This window comes from Nicotiana sylvestris, chromosome 9, assembly GCF_000393655.2.
Source record: "Nicotiana sylvestris chromosome 9, ASM39365v2, whole genome shotgun sequence".
NCBI classification, from domain to species: Eukaryota; Viridiplantae; Streptophyta; class Magnoliopsida; order Solanales; family Solanaceae; genus Nicotiana; species Nicotiana sylvestris.
In genome coordinates, this window is record NC_091065.1 from 102,860,751 (window position 1) to 102,880,581 (window position 19,831).

The 19,831-nt window shown below is 36.9% G+C and overlaps 1 protein-coding gene across 4 annotated transcripts; it reads right to left on the minus strand.

Annotated features, from left to right (window-relative positions):
• Positions 1 to 542: 542 nt before the first annotated feature.
• LOC104248428 (uncharacterized) lies at positions 543 to 19,293 on the minus strand. 4 transcript variants are annotated; one of them, XM_009804675.2, is made up of 25 exons: positions 19,019 to 19,293; positions 17,271 to 17,427; positions 15,058 to 15,491; positions 14,397 to 14,548; positions 13,401 to 13,640; positions 12,987 to 13,096; positions 12,823 to 12,900; positions 12,598 to 12,704; positions 9,891 to 9,985; positions 9,674 to 9,807; positions 9,106 to 9,209; positions 8,961 to 9,038; positions 8,705 to 8,786; positions 8,220 to 8,391; positions 6,287 to 6,357; positions 5,824 to 5,904; positions 5,665 to 5,735; positions 5,275 to 5,371; positions 5,126 to 5,185; positions 4,435 to 4,489; positions 3,926 to 4,323; positions 2,216 to 3,847; positions 1,545 to 2,114; positions 1,393 to 1,451; positions 543 to 1,057 (listed from the first exon to the last, which is right to left on the minus strand). In XM_009804675.2, the coding sequence occupies exons 3-25, from the start codon at positions 15,411 to 15,413 to the stop codon at positions 862 to 864; spliced, it is 4,998 nt and encodes a 1,665-aa protein (XP_009802977.1). In that variant the 5' UTR covers positions 15,414 to 15,491; positions 17,271 to 17,427; positions 19,019 to 19,293; the 3' UTR covers positions 543 to 861. The 4 variants fall into 4 exon arrangements, with proteins under 4 accessions (XP_009802977.1, XP_009802976.1, XP_009802975.1 ...); XM_009804674.2 differs by having other exon boundaries at positions 17,271 to 17,541; XM_009804673.2 differs by lacking the exon at positions 17,271 to 17,427.
• Between the last annotated feature and the right edge of the window lie 538 nt (positions 19,294 to 19,831).

The window sequence follows — 19,831 nt, forward strand, 5'->3', positions numbered from 1 at the left end:
GTGCTTCTTAGCTAGTTAGCTCTACTTAAAATCTCCTAGTTTGATATGCTAATGTTACGGACTGAATGAAGATGGACGAAAAGTAAGGACTGGGAGTTAGGTTGATCCTCTGTCTCGATTTGAACGTCCATTTTGGCATGTTACGTAGAAGAGTTCGAAATTGTTGTTTAGTTCTACCCTTTTATATAGTTAGTTGATATTGATGAGAAATAACGGTAGACTACAAGTTTAACGAGCTGAGAAGGAACTTGTTTAGTGTCAATATCCACAAACATTGACCAACAATTAATTTTATTTTATGAATAACCAGCAACATGATAGGAAAATTCATTATATATCGAAGAGGGTAACTTAAATTTTACTAGTGTTTTCCCAAGTGATCTTAGACTTCAATAATATGATATACGATTTTAATCAGATAAAATAACATACCATTAAGCATATCTGATTTTATAGACATTTTCTGGAAGGACTGGTTGCTTATATATAGAAGAAAGTCGACTACTTACATTCAATTTCCTTTCCCTTATGAAGTTCGAACATTCGAACAACAACGGACTATATATAAACGTAAGAAACTTTGGCTATTGTGACATTCTCAAGAAGAAACATAACTACATCAAGCTCTGGCCAGGTAGCAAATAAAAAAATGTTCGGATTGTTTAAACTAGTGCAAATTGTACTCCAAACCCACCATATACTATCATGTTAAAGCAACTCCATTTAAACCTCAATCATACAACAGACCACTCTAGGCCAACATATCTAGAGTATAGGTACAGAAGATCCTTTCCACAAAATTGGATCTCCGGGCAGTTGGATGAAGGGAGGAAAAATAACAAGCCAAGAGAAAGCATGACCTCACAAATCTGACAATGTCTCACTAAACCAATCTGAAAGACGCTTCATTTTCACTGAAAGCTCTCTATTTTTGGCAAAGTAAGCCTCACCATTTGCTAGCATCACAGAGAAATCATGCTTCATTGCTTCCAAGCTTCTATAATAGTTGTTCTCTAACCTTAACCGGATTATATCAGGTGATAGAGGAACAGGGAACCTGCAAAAAGGAAATCATTTATCGCATTGGGTCCATTAATAATTGTGTATGCCAAACAACAAACATATGTCCGAAGATTGAAAAAATAACTATAGCAAAACCCACGCCCCTCCTCCCCAAAAGAAAAAAGAAAAATGAAAAGAAAGAACAGACACCCCTGCAAAGTTAAATGAGAATACAGTATCGAAAGAGGCTCAAAAGAGGCTACTTTACTCCTTTTTTTGTATGTGTCCCCGGTGTGTGTGGGGGGGGGGAGTTTCTGAAGGATGATATGGGGTTTCTTATTGAAATTCTTCAACTTCTACAAAGCAACAGAAACAATGTAAAAAGAGTACCTATTCACAAAATCCAGTTTCCCAGCAACTTGTTTCAATTTTAGAATCCCAAAGAAATCCTGTAACATGCACACAATAGGGTCAGCTCTGATGCTATGAACTACAAAGTTCAGTAATTACTTCAAGGCATAGACAATTGAAAAGATTAAAACCTGATTTCTGCTTGCAGACTGCAGTAGCTCGGTGACAGAAGACAAAACTCTGCTTTTGCTTTCCAAGTCAATATGAGGTTGCTCCCATGAACTATCTATATCATGTAGTTCCCAAGGACTATGAGGATGGGGTTCTGATTCGTCTTTGTATAGGATACCGCATCTTTCCCATGGACTGTCAGGAAACTGGTCAGATTTGGCTTTCACAGAAACTACCCGACCTTCCCACCACCTACCACCTTGATCACTCTCATCCCTCCACCAAACCAGACATTTGTCTCTGTATGACCAATTTCTCTCCATTGCAGTCTCATACCGAGATCTCTCAATAATGAAGTCAGGGAAGTTAACTAGTTCAGGCAGTTTTAGCTTAAACTTCTGTCCAAAGACGGGGGAAGTGCTATCTATGAACTGAAGTGTAACTTTACAGCAACTCTCACCAGAGCCAGGAAGAGTTGCGTAATTAAGATTCTCAACCAAGCAAAATTCCACAGCTCGGAATACAGCTGCATTCTTTGTCCAAGGACCAGGCTCCGACGAATCACTATATTCTATATATTCTTGATGCCCCTGAATTCAAGGAATACCAAGTGGCATTATCACTTAAAAACAAAATGGGAAAAACAGGAAAGAAGAGGCTACGATTAACCAATAGAAATAATGTAATGCACCTGTCGGAAGTATACTACTTCATCGCCTATCTGAGGAATGTAGCGGTAACCCTCTTCATGCTCTGACAATAGCAGCCAATTCATTTTTTTTACTTCCTTATTCAAGATCATTCCAGCTGATAAAACATTTTCCGCCCTGGAAGAATGCTCTTTATTGTCTGTAGATGACCGGCTGGACACATAAGTTGAAGTCCTTCCTAATGGCAGAAAACCCGTAGCCTTCTTGGTCAGCTTTTCTGCATTTCTTGATGAACCTACAGCTACATGGCTCTCTCTTATCTTTACGTCATCTTTCCTGAATGCTGTATCTCTTGACATTGCAGTAAATCTTAAGGATCTCTTTCTACGTGCTGCATCAGTAGCGGCATGAGGGAATTCAGAACCTGATTCGTCATGATCAATACAAGCATCAGAAGTACTTCCACAAATATCATGACTGCGAAGTAAACGCCTTCTAGATCCATGAGACTTGCTTCTGTCAACAGTATCATCCGTCAGTACACCCCAATGCAATTTCTGATCGAATCTACCATGGCCATTGTCTGTTTCTGGCACTTCCGGAACTTGGTTTTGTTCCAAATGGGAAAAGATTTTAGATGTTGATTCATCTCCATAATAAGCATCTGTAGGAAGATTAAATTCAGAATGAGCTTGAGAATCCCTGGAAACTTTCTTTGCTTTTATCTTTATTATGGTTGTCTTCACTCTAGGTTTTGGGTTTACTTCAGGATTGTCGTTGGTGGTAGTCAGCTTGTTTGATCCCGGACCGATGCCTATTTGCTGTGGCTGATGACTAGGTGACGATGACAACTGAAATAATGAACTTTTACCACCTCCTGAGGAACATGCTGCATCTCGTGGATCATTTCCAGCCATCGATCTGCTAGCTTCAAACTGTCCCGGATTTGTTTGAGCCTCAGTCATTAAATTATGGGCCAGACTTTGGATATCTACACCGGCAGAAAAATAGGCATGCTCACACAGAACACCTTTGTGTTCCTTGTCATTAACCATAATATCAGTTTTATTGTATTTCTCAGACAGCTCCATGCCAATTTCATCTGCAGAGTATGATCCTGGCTCCTTTAATCTAAGGTTAACCAGATTATCTTCAATTATCTCTTCACTAGCTTGAGAAGAACACGACTTATCAGCTTGGTTACCACACTGAGTTGCAGTGTCTTTTGATAACTCAAGCTTCTTAGCATCACGAATTTTCAATTTCAGGACTAATCTCCTTTTGTTCTCACCGTTTGTTTGAGGTTCAGCGGATTTAGGAGGTACATCCACAGATCCACCTGTTGAATAGTTCCGTTGTTTGCTCAGCAGCTTGTCATCAGATTCAATGCTCTGATCACTTGACCAACATTCTGGTGACTCAGTTTCCAATGAATCATCCTCAGAGCTACCTTCATCTTCTTCATCTGAAGAGCTGTCAGAATGATAACGCACAATAGCAGGATGTGCAGCTCCTCGCTGAGGTCTTAATGACTTTAGTTTAGTTGACTTCTCTTTAGCCGTAGCTTTTTGCCCATTTCTTGATTTCCTAGTTCTAAGGCTTCTAGATGAAGTGCCAACATCTTCATCCTTAACTTTCTTCCTAAGACGTCTTCCAGATGATGTGACTTCCACCTGAAAAAGATGCAAATGTTGCTCAGCCAGGGTAAATAAATAGGTATTCTTTCTGTGTTTGTGAAAGTCGGCACTTACTTCTGATACAGATTTTTTCCTTTTTGATCTGCGCAGGCTATCTTTCTGACTCCGTTTCATCTTCTCTTCTTCACTACACACTGAAGCGCTAGAAGAGCTGTCTCTTACACATTCATGCTCTCCTTCAGTAGAAACCTCCTCATTCATATTGTATTCTGAATCAGTCTCATCATTTAGAATACCATTATCTGGCTCCCAGAAAAGGGTATCGACAAACTCTGGCAGAGGTTCAGCTATTATGTCCAAGTCAGCCACGGGAAAAACTTGGTATCCTAGGCTCAAATTAGCGTCTGTGCCAACAGAAAATTTAATTGAAGGAGGACGCCACTCAGTACCCAGAGCTCCCAAGCGGCGTCGCTGGTACATACTCTGGTATGGTTCAGGATATGGAAGCATACCTAGTATTCCAATTATTTCATGATTGGGAAACAAAACAAAAAAGCCATTCATTACCATCATCTTGAAACTAAAAAAAATGAGATCAAATGATGAAAGCAATTAATATCTACTTGCGTCACAAAGAAGATCTTGCATGTTCCTCCGATATGGAGCTAGCTGTGTCTCCTGCAACAGGTGAAGAAATGCCTGCTGTTAATACTTCAGGAAACTTAGCAAACTTGTACAAGATGCAACAGCTGTAGGGTTCAGCTGACAGATTAGATCATGCATGTGTTACTCAGATAAGTGACACCAAAACTCCTTAAGTAGTAAAATCAAATGGCAGAACTTAAAAATGGTAAAACAATAAACCTTTTACTCACTTCGTCCATAAACATGACCCACATTGACAGATAAGATCATGCATGTATTACTCAGATAACTTACGCCAAAACTCTTAAAGTAGTAAAATCAAACGACAGAACTTAAAAATGGTAAAACAATAAACCTTTTACCCACTTCGTCACTATAAACATGACCCACATTGACTACAGAGATTAATTGTAAATTGTTTGGAAAGATAATTAAATGGATTTAAATACAGAGTGTATAAAATAATGGTTTCCAATGTCCAAACTTGGATTAGTCATTTAAAAAGATTTCATACCAAGTTTTAAGTAATGTCAAGTAATATTAGTTCTAATAGGATGGGTGGAGAAAAGAATGACATTAAGGAAAGAAATTTGGCAAAGGACAAGAAAGAAAAATATGTCATAATTCAGGAATCAAAGGAGTGAACTAGCATGTCTAAACTAAAGGTACCTGATCAAGAACGTTCCCCTGCGCATCCTGGATAAGGGGTCGGTAATCCCCAAGGAAGAACTGTTGAAAAGTTACAGCCTCAAGATAACATACAGTAACTGTTAAATGCTTAAAACTATGATGAGAATGAAAAAGAACGCCTCATATACCTGATCATATTTAGCGTCCTTTTGAGACTCGCCTTGGCCTGTATTTAATAAATATATTTGTCCAACATCATCAGAAAGAACAATTGATGTTCCATCCCTTTTCACAAAAAAACAGCAGATCTCCGCACAATCAGTAACTTAGGCATTTCAAATAAAGCAAAGAGCATTTGCACAAGTTAGCAAATCTAATCGGAAATGGAACTGAATGAGTTATTAATTCTGAAGCCAGGATAGAATTGGCGTTCTTTTATGGCCCCAAAGGAGAAAGCTCTCGTGATGTCTAAAATTAGTAGCACATTAAGGAATCACCATATACATAGGCAAAGAAACTTTACAAGCCAAATATCAGAGATGCAGGAAAAATTACGAACAACTCTTTAAAATACTTACTGCGAAAACTTTCCATCAACCAACTTAAAGCGTCCTATATCATATGTGCGGATGGGGATCCCCTCCCATATCTGGAAATAGATATAGCAAGAGTTCAACAAACGGAAATACTTCTGTAAAAGGATGTAATACAATCAAACACAAGAACCAGAAACCTACATCCCACAGGATGGTTTTCCCATCATAACCAGCACTCATTGCGATTCTGGGGTTGAAAGGATGAACATCCAGAACATAAGTCTACAAGAGGCAAACAGTTAGCATTAATTACACCAGATAGAGCTTTTTTAATGGGTGTGGGTGGGGCGTAGGGGTTGAGGAACCGTATCAGGAATTCGTTCCAGAGTTGGGTGAACAACATATTTATTTAAAGTTTATTACAACCAAGAAAGTGAAATAAACCGCCATAAAGAATTGCATGACTCTTCTACACTACCCAACCAAGAAATTAGACAATGGTGGACGCAAGCAGAGAAAAAAGTAACCAGTGAACACATGCTGCTACATGGAGCTAAAGTGAAAGTTTCTCAAAAATGTATACTCAAGATGACACAGGAAAATGTAATAAAAACCTAAGCAGAATTCAGAAATATCAGCTTAATCATAGTCAAAAATAACTTACAGACTGCGTGTGACCAGTCAAGGAGTGCACCAAGCTACCATCAATAGCATTCCAAACGCAAATTCGGCAATCTGCATAAGTTCACCTTATGATCGAAAATTACAAATTCAAGCACCAGAAATCTTCTGCTTTGAAATATGAGCATAATATGAATCAACAACCCAAATGGAGGAGCTTTTCTTTCTAACAGGAACCAAGAAGACCTTGATTTCAATTTCTACGAAATTTAAATTTGACTCTCGACGAATACGTATCAATTTTGTTTTGCTAGCCTTGCAGGTGCTTAGGCAAAGAGTCGCACTTCTAAGAGTCCAGTTTCTCAGGAGTTGACTAGTTGTTTTGAGAAAGGGTAAGTAATATATATGTAGCACAAAATGTGCTTGAATATTTACAAGATATTTCCGCTCTCACATCAGTAACCTTTCTAACACATCATCTAGCAAAGATTCTACATCGCTACTCAGTTCTTATTTACATCACTAGTTGCACATATATAGCACAAAACCCATTTCGGATATGACCGGACACGACTCTCAGAGAATTCTTAAGAGACATGGTTCGCAGCTCCTTTAATCATGACAAATTTACTAGGAAGTCATTCTATTACTTTGCAGCCGTCTTAGTACCGCGCTATACTTAAAAGACCATGAGGAATTATCCTCCATAATGCACCTCGATTATTCTCAGCTCACACATTCATCTACTTGCTGAAAGAAATGAGTTTCCTATCCCAGCATTTTTTTCCAAAAGCTTCTTATGCCTGCATTAATCTGATGGGTGCAAACTTAAGCCCATGCCAGGCACCAACATGTCCTATAATAGTATCAACTTGATATCGGTTTCCAATGTTTAAAATCTTGAAAATACCTCAAATGCAACTTCAATAAAATATTTGTCAACCAAAAATTTCCAACTGGCTATTACCTATTCCAACAGACATCCCTTGATGCAAACCAGAAATAACGATTTAACATGAAGTTGAACGTCACACAGTATCTACTCCATACTTGCTAGAACTAGATGTCTGATAACGTGTGTGAAACAAGGGCAAAAATTGGTGGGTGCTCTACAGCAGTAGAGCAAGATTGAATTATTAAAGGCGACAATAAATCAGTAACCAATGGAAAGTAATAAAGTATCCATAGCTCCAACATACCTGTCAATATCATTCTGAATTCCTGATATGATTTGGGTCCATTATAACATTAAAAAAGTCATCTATTTACTCATTATCAACATGCATTGCTCGTTAGTGTCACGACATACTCCTACTAACAAGCTTGTGAATGTGCATTCATGCCTGTTGAGAATCAACTTTGTATACGGTATAACGGGTCAACAACTAGATGCTTCAATTCACAAACACCAAACTTTAATAGGAAAGAAATGAATTTTCATCCCATAATCATATTTAAAATAGTTTTGAATTCTATGTTGTTCGGACTCTTCAAAATCCTTGCCACACCCGTGTCGACACGAAAGGTGTGGATCCACACCAGATTTGGTCAATTTACCTTGGGTACTTTGACTACATTCCATGACCGAGAAGTATAAATTGATTGGGTAATTGATTTGATATTTGGATTTATGTCATATATATACATAGTTATATTATGCTTTTCTATTATGTGAGATATCTTATGAATAAAATATTAGGTGTCTATAAAGAACTAAGTGTTATTGGTTTTAGTTCAATAACTTTAACTAATCGAAGTATATACTTCATATGTCGTAATATTTATTTATTTGCCGTATCCGCACTCGAATGCATACCCCCCCCCAATACTAAACTTTATGTGATCAAGAATCCGACCTCTAGATCCGCACCCGTATTGATACCCGCACTCGAGTCCGAGCAACATAGGCTTTGATGAAATAAAAGTACGTTCTAATGCAAAACTTTTGAACTGAATATGCAATTAAGATAAGATACCCATTATAGCAGCCAGTACAAAGCGATTATCCAGGCTCCATACTATCATGTTAACACCACGAGGAGTAGGGCGAAATCTCTGCCGTGGCCCTCCTCGAGGAGGCTGTGGCGGCATTGGTGGGGGAGGAACTTTAAGATGATATGCCTTACCCCAAGAACGTCCAAGTTTTCCCTGAAAGGATTAGAATATTAATAGTCAGAAAGCACCAGCACAGAGAAATATGTACACTTAATGATGATACACTAGGGCAGTTAGACTTAGTCCCAATTTACAGATGTAATGATGTGTATATTAGTCCCACACATCGGGTTAAGTACTGCATACATTCTGTAGTATGCCTACAAAAGAATACATGCATAATTTTAGACCTGTATTCTTTCTCTTATTTTTCATAAACAAAATCCACAAGAAATCTAGAAGTTGAACACCAATTATCTCAACTTATTCCAAGAAAGAAATCAAATTGATGCAGCCAAGAACTCACATGGGATGACTTGCGTGGTTTAGTGGTCCAAATAATTGCACTTCCATCCCGAGAACAAGTGACTATATTGTCATGGCTAAACCTGAAGAATTGAGTTTTAACAAACACAATTACACAAATCAATGCAACTTCTCCCATCAGTCAATTTGACAGACCAAACTCTATTTTATGTTTAACCATGAGTTAACTATAGCTGATAAAAAGGATATTAGGAACATTGAGATCATTTGAACAGTGGAAAAAGACGTTCACAAACCAAGAGTTCCTAAATTTTGGAATGTAGTCCTCCACAAATGAATCAGAAGTTGCAGATCGTGAAGCAACTGCACAGCCACTGCATAAAAGAATTGCAAGTAAGATAGTGATGACATTTTTAAGGGAGACAACATGGCTGCACCAACCTGAACTGTACATAGTTGACATCATTTTCATGACCAGATAATGTATCTATTTCATGATTTAGTTCCTCGGGGCGATCTGGGGAGAATTTACAAGCACTCCAGACCTGACGACGAATCATTTTCGTGAATCCATACAATATCATCATCCCAGTAATAGAAAAACAACGAAAATAAGTCTGAGTACACCAAAAACTTTCACATCGTTCACATTCTTAACATTTCTTGCATACTTCACACGGTAAACTCTATGTTTAAGTGTTAGCAAAAGTTTCATATTGCCAGGTAACAACCACTCAAACATGGGTTTTGACATAAATAGGTTAAATAATACTAGTACCTAGGTCAGACATTAATTAGAGGACTTTGATAAAGAAAGCTCAGAAGATCTATTATATCTGTCAGGTAACTATACTAAGAGATTAACAAAATATTATCTTATCAAAAGAAAAGGTAAACTACACTAAGAGCTTATTGACTAATAACGAAAATTTCTCATAACCCTGTTTAACTTAATAATGGAGATTTGACAGGGTTATAGTAGAGCATAACATTTGATGCTTGTTCATACCCTCGCTAAAGTATCAGAGCTGCCAGTGACAAAGACAGTTCCATTGGCATTGTATGCACAACACAAAATTTGATGGTTATGTGATGTATTACTTGAGGACTGAATGTTGGTTAGTGCGGGAGCACTGCTCTTCACTGCATAAAACAAAAATCCATTAACAAGCTTGCTAACCAACTACACCAAACATTATCAGACAAATAACTTGTTCTCAGCTAACCAGAAACGTTATCCTTTGGCCTTGGCGAGTAAACGCGTGGAACACATTGGGAATACCTAGCATCCCAAATGCGACAAGTTCCGTCATCTGATGACCTACCGATAGGAAACAAAAACACAAGAGAAGTAACTCACACATCCATGAAGTAAGTCATCCTAAACCCCATGTTACTTAACAAGAAACTTTAATAGAGATGAATACAGATTAAAGTGATTTCTCTGTCGATTGTATAGCCTACTGTAAAATCTTTACTAGCTTTCTTGTGTGTTAACCATCTTTACAGAATTGTAGCTTAGTCTAAGGCTCCCATATCTTCCATCTAATGCTTTCAGTAGTCCTCTAACTCAAAGGAAGTTTTGTAGAGGAATTTAAAAATAAATAATAAGAAAAATTACATGTTATCTGTTGCTTTAACATAAATACAAAAGCATGCACTACCTGGCACACAACTAGACACATATGTTCAAGAGTTTCTTAAAACAACATATTGTGATGTAAAAATTCCTACATTATGAGAACCAAACAGCTTAGTATAGAGTTGCCGTACAGACAAAAACAAATTTTGTGTATATTTGAGGGCTGTCTGAGGTCAACTGAAACCTTCAGATGAGTCTCTATAATTATGAATATACAATGCCACATGGATAAAAGAGGAAATAAAGCAACGAATACAGGACCTTGGTGCGGAGCATGTTCAGAGTGGAACAGGGGATGCACATGAGAGGTGCTTATAGGATGGAATAAGAGAAGGGAGAGAAGGACAAGGAGAGCATGCGATCCTTTAGAGCCTTTTTGATAAGTAAAGGTAAAGTAGCTCCTTTAGAGTTTACGTGGACAATGTGGCAAGAGAGAAATAGGAGCGCATCTGAAGGAGTAGAATAGTCTTTTGAATTAATTAGTGGAACATTTTTATTCTGTGAATTCTTTGAGTGATTTTGATATTCCAGTTATTGTTGATGTTTTTTCATGAGTTATTGTTGATGACCAGATGAATTTATACAGTCATGCTTTGTTACATTATGTAGAAGTACCTTTTGTGCAGGCCTAAAAAGTGGGATTTCCCATCACATCAATAAAATTTGAACTTCATAAAATCCCTTAAAACTAGGAGAAACAACGAAAGAATTAAAACTAATCAAGAAAAAGAACAATAAGTTGAGTCTTAATCTTACTAGCGTACTGTAGGCACTCAGCGCTTACTTAATTACAGTGATGGACTAGTCCACAAATATTTCTTCCATTTCTTCTGCTATCATGTTAGTTTCTTCTATCATATTACTCCCTCCTTATAAAATAGATATCCAATTTGATCCAATGTAGAGATTTCACAGAAGAACGCTTGAAAAGATTATTTTTCTCATGATGATGGTGTCCGCGCCAGCTTGCGCACACCTCGACTATTCCAACGGGTACCTACTACCTCCCACCAGCACAAGTACCTGGTAACTCTATTCACCAAGGCTTAGACAATAAATCTTACCTCATCAAAAATAAAAATAAAAAAACATGAGGAATGATTTTCTAGAAGGTAAGGATCACTGGGTGATGAATCGACTTCAGTTAAGACGTAGTATTCTAATTCTAATGATGATTAGGATGAAGCTATAAAAACTTTTAACACAGCAATTTGGTTGCTGAAACCATCTAGACAGTGTGCAATGCCGCAGTATATAATTGATATATCAGAGAAATCAAATGCCAAAATCTGGAAAACCAGTGAGCTATAGCTTTTTTTGAACCTTTGGGCATGAAAATTTGGAGCCAATGAAGAGAAAGAAACAAAGCTGTTTATATTTCTCTCTTCAACAGTGTGCTATTCTTTTTACTTTTTCTACTTCAAGTCAGTTTGTGTTTGGTATCAAACAATTTGCTATAATAAAATTTACAGATGCATTGTCACTAATTGTTGGACTAACAAAACTAGCAAAATAGGAGATAAAAATGGTGAGATTGATGCATATAATGAAGTTGATTTTTAAGTTGAAATATTAGTTGTAAAAATAGAAAGATAGAAGACCAGATCACCCATGCACCCCTCGTGTCTCAGGAAAAAAAAAAGATACTCCAACAATTTCCAAATTCAGAAATTTGCATATTTGTGTTCTAGATGCTTTTTGTGTGGGGAAACAGCAGAGACAGTTAACCATCTCTTCCTTCACTGTAAGATAACATCTCATCTATGGAGAATTATTCTTAACCTCAAAGGCATTTCCTGGACCATGCCTGGGAAGTTTATAGATACTCTTAAAAGTTGGGAGGAAACAGGACTACAGGCAAAGGACAGGACCAGATGGAGAATTATACATTGCATTTGGTGGACAATTTGGAAAGAGAGAAACTCCAGATGTTTTGAGAATGTGGAGAATGGAGTGCAGAAGATCAAGTTAAACTTTATTTTACTGTTGTGTTTTTGGTGTAATCAGACCTACACAAATGATACCGACACCATTATTGATATTTTAGATTCAATATAGAGAGTGTCAGTGATAGTTAGAGTCTCTTGTATATATGGTTTCAGTACTACCTACGTACTGTTTTGCTACATACGAAATACAGAAAAGTTACCAGTTTCAAGAAATTTGCATATTTGTTATTTCCATAAGTCACAGTTACTCTGTTTGGTTTAATCAAATAGGGCTAGATCTCTTACGCATAATAATGCATCATGTCTCTTCAAAGAGAAGGAGCAACAATAAGGATGGCTTACGATAGAAGCTGATACACAGAGCTAGGCCTTGGAGTAAATGCAATAGCAGTGACAGCTCCAGTGTGCCCACGCAAAACTGAAATAGGTAACCCATCTGGCAAACGCCACTGAAGTACAGAGAAAGTAGATAAGCCGCTCACTCTTCAACAGAAGATCTTCTTGCCCAAAATTATTAATCTTCAAAGAAAGCAAGAAGATGTCTGTCAAGTGGGAGGAGAATCTTACAACTCGAATGCTGTAGTCATTTGACGCAGACGCCACTAAAGCATTGTTTGAACTGACAGCTAAATCAGTGATGTCACCCTAATAGAATGACAAGCAAATAAGTGGAAAAAGGCAAAAACGCATTTCATAAGGAAGAACTGAAGTTGACACTTCCGTGAACTTACTTCATGTCCTCGGCAACTAGCCAGACAAAATCCAGTTTCCATTGACCAAATCTTGACAAGGCGATCATCAGATCCAGTAATCACATATCTTCCTGAGCGGTCAAATATTGCTAGACGATACAGAAAAAAGGCAGAGAAATTGAGCTGAAGGTTCGCATGTCATTTTGACTGACAACCATTATATCTCTAATATGATAAGCCTTAAAGACTGCTAAATGTCTCTACAATAGAAAAACAACAGCTATCTTTAAAACTACTAGTAGCACTCAATTTTTGGAATTTCCCGTATAGCAGATGAAGTTGTGTGTTATATTGAGCATAAATGACGTGCCCAGAATGAAAACCCATTTGAGTAAAAACATTTAATTGTCTAGATGCAGAAAGAAGCAAACTAGAAAAGTTTTAAACTCATACCACAATAAACAGCATCCCTATGTCCCCTTAGTTTCTTTATGGTTTGCATCTTCTGAACCATAGTTGACGGCTTTGCAATAGCATAACTTGCAAGACGAATAGATGGAGCACGGTGATGTTTTGGGAAACCACCTCCAATCTCTCTCAAACTTAGACCATGCACCTGATTAGCCTGCATGTGTGGCCAACGGAGGTATGAAGGAAGGGATTGAGCCTGCTTATCTACTCTGTTTCTCTCACCTGTCCATCACATATTAAAACTTATATAAACAGAAAAACCTAGACTGTCAACAGAACATAAATATCATGCTATTTAAGAGAGAGAGCAGAAAAGGGAGAGGAACAATGTACATATAAGATCACAGTGCAAATGATAAAGCTAGTTTTTGAAGAAATAGTAGTTTGGAAAGCTTTCCTGGATAACTTAGCTCACCAAAACAAATTGATGATAGTACATCGTTCACAATCAAAGATGCAGAATACTTGCCAAAAGAATTTTTTTTAATAAGAAGAAAGCACCTATAAGCTGCTTTAGAGTGAGACACCTTATAAAGCCAAAGAAACACACAAATTCAAATGCAATACAACCCTCAAAATTCTACTCAGCAAATTGTGGTATTCTTCTTCTGGCTTATCCTCTATTGGCCAAAATGAGTACCGAAGCTATAGTTGAAGTGATAGTGTATGTCAGTCCAAGAGTAGAGAGATAAAGTTAATCTTGTAATATGCTTGGACTCCTGCTATTATAAAGGTTCACTATCCAGTGACATGAATCTGAAGAAATGTTGGATAGTGCAGGGAAGAGGTTTATATTTCAGAAAGGGTGGACATATACACGGCACATGCCCAAGAGGAGAGTAGAGAAATTAATTAAGGATGAAAAGGAGTCTGTTTAAACCAAAAAAATTGATAGTGAAAAAGAGAAAATTGAGACATGTGTAGGTCGTTTTACAAAAGAATATTTATTAGATCTTAAACCATCACAAAATTACTTACAAGCCAAAAGAGAAAAAGGCCCAGATCCAAGTAGCGTGGGGACATCAGCAGCACCTGGGGCATCTCCCCCACTACATTGCAATGGAGGACCCAAACTCAGCAGCAGCTGTTTAAGCAACTTTACTAAGTGATCCTTTTCAACATGAGGATACCTATCATCAGCAAACTAAAGGTTTAAATGACAAAAGATCAGGAATGTGAATTAAATGTTTAAGCAGAAAAAGATGGATAATACAGGGTTTCCCCTACTTATAATAAAATTATTTACCTTTGCAAGAAAATAAGCAGAAACAGATAGATTTGTGGCATGTTAACCAGGTCAACTTTCCTAAGGACCAAGCACGCAACATTATAATCATTTTGAAAGCGTCACTAAGTATGAAGAATTCATCTCTATGTAAGCAAAAGATCTACTGTGAAAGCAATATATAGTATCATAGAAAAGTAGCTCATAATTGATTTGTAAAAAGAAAGTTTAAAAATCTATAGGACTTAATCAGAATAGGTTGAAATTCTTTACCACAATTCAATCATTATATATTTGAAATAAATTCATTAAAAGAATTGAATAGATGTATCCAGGGAGAATTCAACTGGAAGCAACTATTCCCTAGATCACATCTTGTGTACAAACAAATAAAAATATTTTTACGAGTCACACCTTAGCACCAGATCTTCATAATTTAGAGGGAAAGAAACACCATTGTCATCTTCATCTCCACTACGTACATCTTTTCTTGAATACCAAGCATGATATCTCCTAGGTAGAAGCTCATATTCCAAAAGTTCATCATGGAGTATCCCAAGCGTTTTTCGGCATGGCCCAGATGACAAAAAATGCATAATCAGAAAATAAACTTCTCTAAGGTCAATATTTACATCCTTCATTAGGGTATGTTCAGCAAATCTCGCTTCTTCTTCAAATTGAGATTTTGTGTATACCCTGTTCAGGAAACTTGTAGGTGCCATACTTGATAACGTAGCGCCATTTCTAGATGTACACTTCCCTGAATCCATCCTTTGTTAGCAAATAAATTGTCCACTCTGTGTTTTCCTCTTCAAAGAGCAAGATTCATGACTCCACAATCTCATGAACTGAAATTAGAAAGCAAACTCAATCAATTTTCTCGGAAGTAAATGCAGAAGTTCTCATAAACACTTCATGAAACATATTTTAACCACCACGAAACAGGGCGCACAAAGGTCACTATACAAGGTCAAAGAAGCACTTAAATATGATTCTTCCAAACATGTTATTCTCATGCAATGAATATATGACAAGACAATAACAAGACCCCCCCCCCCAAACCCCTTCCTTCCTTTTTCATTTCACCTTCACATTACAGCTGCATGGAAGTTATTATAATACTAATGTTACATCTCTAATTACAAGTATCACACTACAAAATTAACACATTCGCATACTAGCAGCAAGAAAAATAATTAAATCAGGATAGTGGCAAACCAACTAGACAAAAAAATCTTTCAATTTCACACCTATTCCAGGGGAATAGAAATAAATTAACCTGAAAGAACTCTAGGATTTGTGTGAGACTTCAACCAACAACTCTAAGTAGGAAAATATGTCGCAAACAAGTTAATGCATGAATTCCAAGATTTTATCATTCAATGAATGGAAACAGGAGGGGGGAAAGGGGCAGGAACGAGGAGAGGTGCACAAAGCACGTTACATCAACTGAATATGAAATAACTTTTTAGAGTTACACATGATTTTTTTTTTATTGTTTACACATGATATTTCCTTAACAAGAACTGGTGTGTTTTCATTTTGATTAGTAGAATAACATAACATGGGTAGTTCCATACTGCATAGGACTAGCTTGCAATTTCTTAACCACATAAAAACTCTTCTAGGTTAGGGGGAGGAAGGCTCTCTATCTTTCTCCCAGTGCAGTAGACACTGAAGAACAGGTATGCCTACATCATCCTGATTGAGTATACACAATTTTTCACCAACCAAACAAGGAAAGAGTTAATTGGTTCACTCTTAAATGGAAAAAATACTCCAAGTTCAATCCACATTGGGTACAAAAGGCAAGAAAAATCTGGATAATATGCAATACACTTTAAGCACCAGTTTCTTGCTTGTAACTGTTCTTTTTAATTATTAAAAGAGAATTTGGAAGTTATATGATGCCCATGACGGAGGGCGGGCCGATGACGGCGGGTCCAAGAGAAAGATTGCCAAGCTTCTAAGCTGGCAAACTTCTGAAGCAGGGGTGCACATAACACCTTAGGTGAATCCCACATCGGAATGGGAGAGGAAAGTGTAATGCTTTATAAAGAACATAAAAGCTGGTTGCTAAGCATAACCACATGTCCTCGGCATAGATGGATAGAGAATTTTCCAAAGATTCAAAATCAAATAGACATCAAATAGAGTGTAATTATGAATCAATCATGCATACAACTCAGTATCCTCGAGCTCTACCTCTTCTCTTACATCCTTAGTCCCCTGAAGACACAGTAACTTGGTAGAAATTGTTCCCAAAAAAAGGCCAGCAACTTGGTAGAAATAGATCACATCAAAAACAATTGATGGCCTGCGTGGCAGGTCAAAAATTGCTTGATACATACAATTCACCCACACCAACCAGTTAATGGACGATATGGACAACCTTATCATTATCTGATAATTTGAGCTTAATGATCCACTATTTTTGAAGAGCAAAAGTACTGATGTGATATGTATTTCCTATTAGTCTAATTTAAAGCTTAATCGCCATTTTTCCTCTTATTTTTTTCCGTTTGACTTATATTGTTTGTTATCTAATGGTGGGAAAGCACGAATTCAGTTACTTAATCTACAGCAGCTGAGGAATAATTTACTCGCTAGAAAGTCAGGGTTTATACCTTATATACCAGAATGGTGCAACTATTGTATTCCATAAATTTAATCACCACTGGTGTTGGAATTATAATTGTAATCCTCCTCTTCCTTTAGCATCATTAGTACTCACTCTGCGAACATGATCTCTTCCCTGAGCTAATATGGCAAGGTTGAATGTGCCTGTCACACACTATGGCTCCATCAAAAGGTACTAATTTCTTTGTGAAACCAAGCTTTTCCATTGTTAGAAGATCGTTAGCACTGTTCTTGTTTAAGCTTCAAAAGGCACAGACACTGGGAGCCAAAAAAAAGTTAGGCTTGCTCTGACACCTTTATCGGACTGAACAACGCAGGACAGCAGACAATTTTGGTAGAATTAATGCGTCGGAATGATTGACAAGATAAAATTGCCCTAAAGGAGGGCATGGGATTTCAATGCACTCATTAGTCATTAACCCCTTGCAGATAAAAAGAAGACGGACATGACATCTTCATTTTACGTCCTTCCATTTTCTCCTTTTCGTACATCCCACGCAGCTCTGGACAGATAGCGTGACACACTAAATCCCTCATTGTATCCGCATCAAGATCATAATCTATGGTTATTTGGCTTAACCATTAACTACCAAAAACTTTGCAAACATTAACATATACGCGTTTAATAAACCTCAGCAAAGTTTATGCAGGAGGAAGTTAAATACTTTTTAAGTTACTAAACCATAAAAATTTATTCTTTTCTTGAACAGGCCATAGAGATTCATTCTTTGAACAAGTAATAAAAGAAGAAACCGTTTGATATTTTCTAGAAATATTCAAAGTCCCCGGTTAAACTCAACAAGTGAATATTACTCAAACCATAAGCTACAAAAGATCCCTCACACAAGTTTGGTATCACACATGAATGACAAGATGATGCAGACGCAAGGGGAAAAAATTAAACTACAGAAACAACACAACATTCAGCCAATCATGTTATTAATGACTAAGCTATGTCATAATCTGAGGCTAGTTGTGATTGACTCTACGAATCTTCTATTTCCATTTCGCTCTACCTGACCCAATTCATTCCAATTATGATCAATAATTTGTCTGTTAAAGCAAATTCGGGTTCTCTAGAGATTCCCTAGATCTCATACTTGTCGTAAACTAACAAGCAATTCTCTAACTAGATTAAAAATGACGCATATGAATCCTCTATATCGATTCCACATTCAATTCCAATTGCGATAAAATAATTGTTTCTAAGGCAAATTAGGGTTCTCTCGAGATTCTCTAAATCTCACACTTATTCGTAAACTAACAAGAATTCTCTAACTGGACTAAAAATGACGTGTATGAATCCTCTATTTCAATCCGCTCTAGTTGACCCATTTCATTCCAGTTACGATCAATAATTTGCCTTTTAAAGCAAATTAGGGTTCTCAGAAGATTCTCTAAATCTCACACTTACTAATTAAAAAACTAACATGCAATTCTCTAGCTAGACTAAACATGAGCTGCATAACTAGTCATATATAATATCAAGAATCCTATAAAGACAAAAAATAAATCTGCCAAAAACCCAAAGCACAGTAAGCTGGGATTTTCTTAGTCAGAAATATTCCAGTGAAAAAAATTAATAGGAACTAATACTAGATTAGCATCTCTTTTCATCCCCTAGTTTTATATTTTTTTCACAAAAAAAAAAAAAAGGAAACATGCAGCAAAGCATGTGTAATTTAGAGACCCAAATTTGTTAAAGTAAAAGAAAGAAGTAGTTTTTATGATTAACCTGAGAAAAATAGGGCAAGCTTATCCCCAGAAGAGCTGATGATTTTATAGGCAAGAAACAGATGAGCTAAAAGGGGTTCTGATTTAAACAGTGCACTTGCTGTAAAGTCAGATGCAGATGTTTGCCCTCAACCTCCAAATCACAGAAACTGTTTTCAAAGGAAATGGAAAGTTAGCTCTTTTTTGGGGACAACGACGGAGAGATGTTTGTTAAGGAAAATAGAAAAGACAATACAGTGGTACTATGAATTCTGGCGATATGGCCAATCCAAAATTTGGAAAACACCCAATTCCGTTTGACGCCGCAATTCCCCTACTTTGTTGGTAAAAAGTTAAAACCTTGTCTTTTCCTTACTTTTATTTTTAATTATTTTTTTTTTGGAAATTGGACTTTCATGTTTATTAGAATGCACAAAATAAAAGTACAACGGTTTATCCTCGAAATGGGATAACAATTGAATTTATACGCGATTATAAGAATACGTGAGGTAAATTGATATAAATTGAGAAAACAGATTAATATTGAAATCAATGACATAAAAGTAAATGCAAACTACACAAGTTGAATAGTCTTAGCCTTGAAGGTTGGTCAACCTCGAGTCTAAAAGTGCCTCAATCGATATCGGAACGGAATGATAAGGTAATTAGAAATAACAGTGTATTGATTTGGGATGCGTGTTACAATGTGTATAACAAATAATTAGACCTCCCCTACTCTACATATAATTCTATAAAATGTAAAAAAATCTCATGATTTGTTAACTAATCGGTCTCTCCTTGATATGTGCCGAGATTTCCGCCGCGATATCCGACC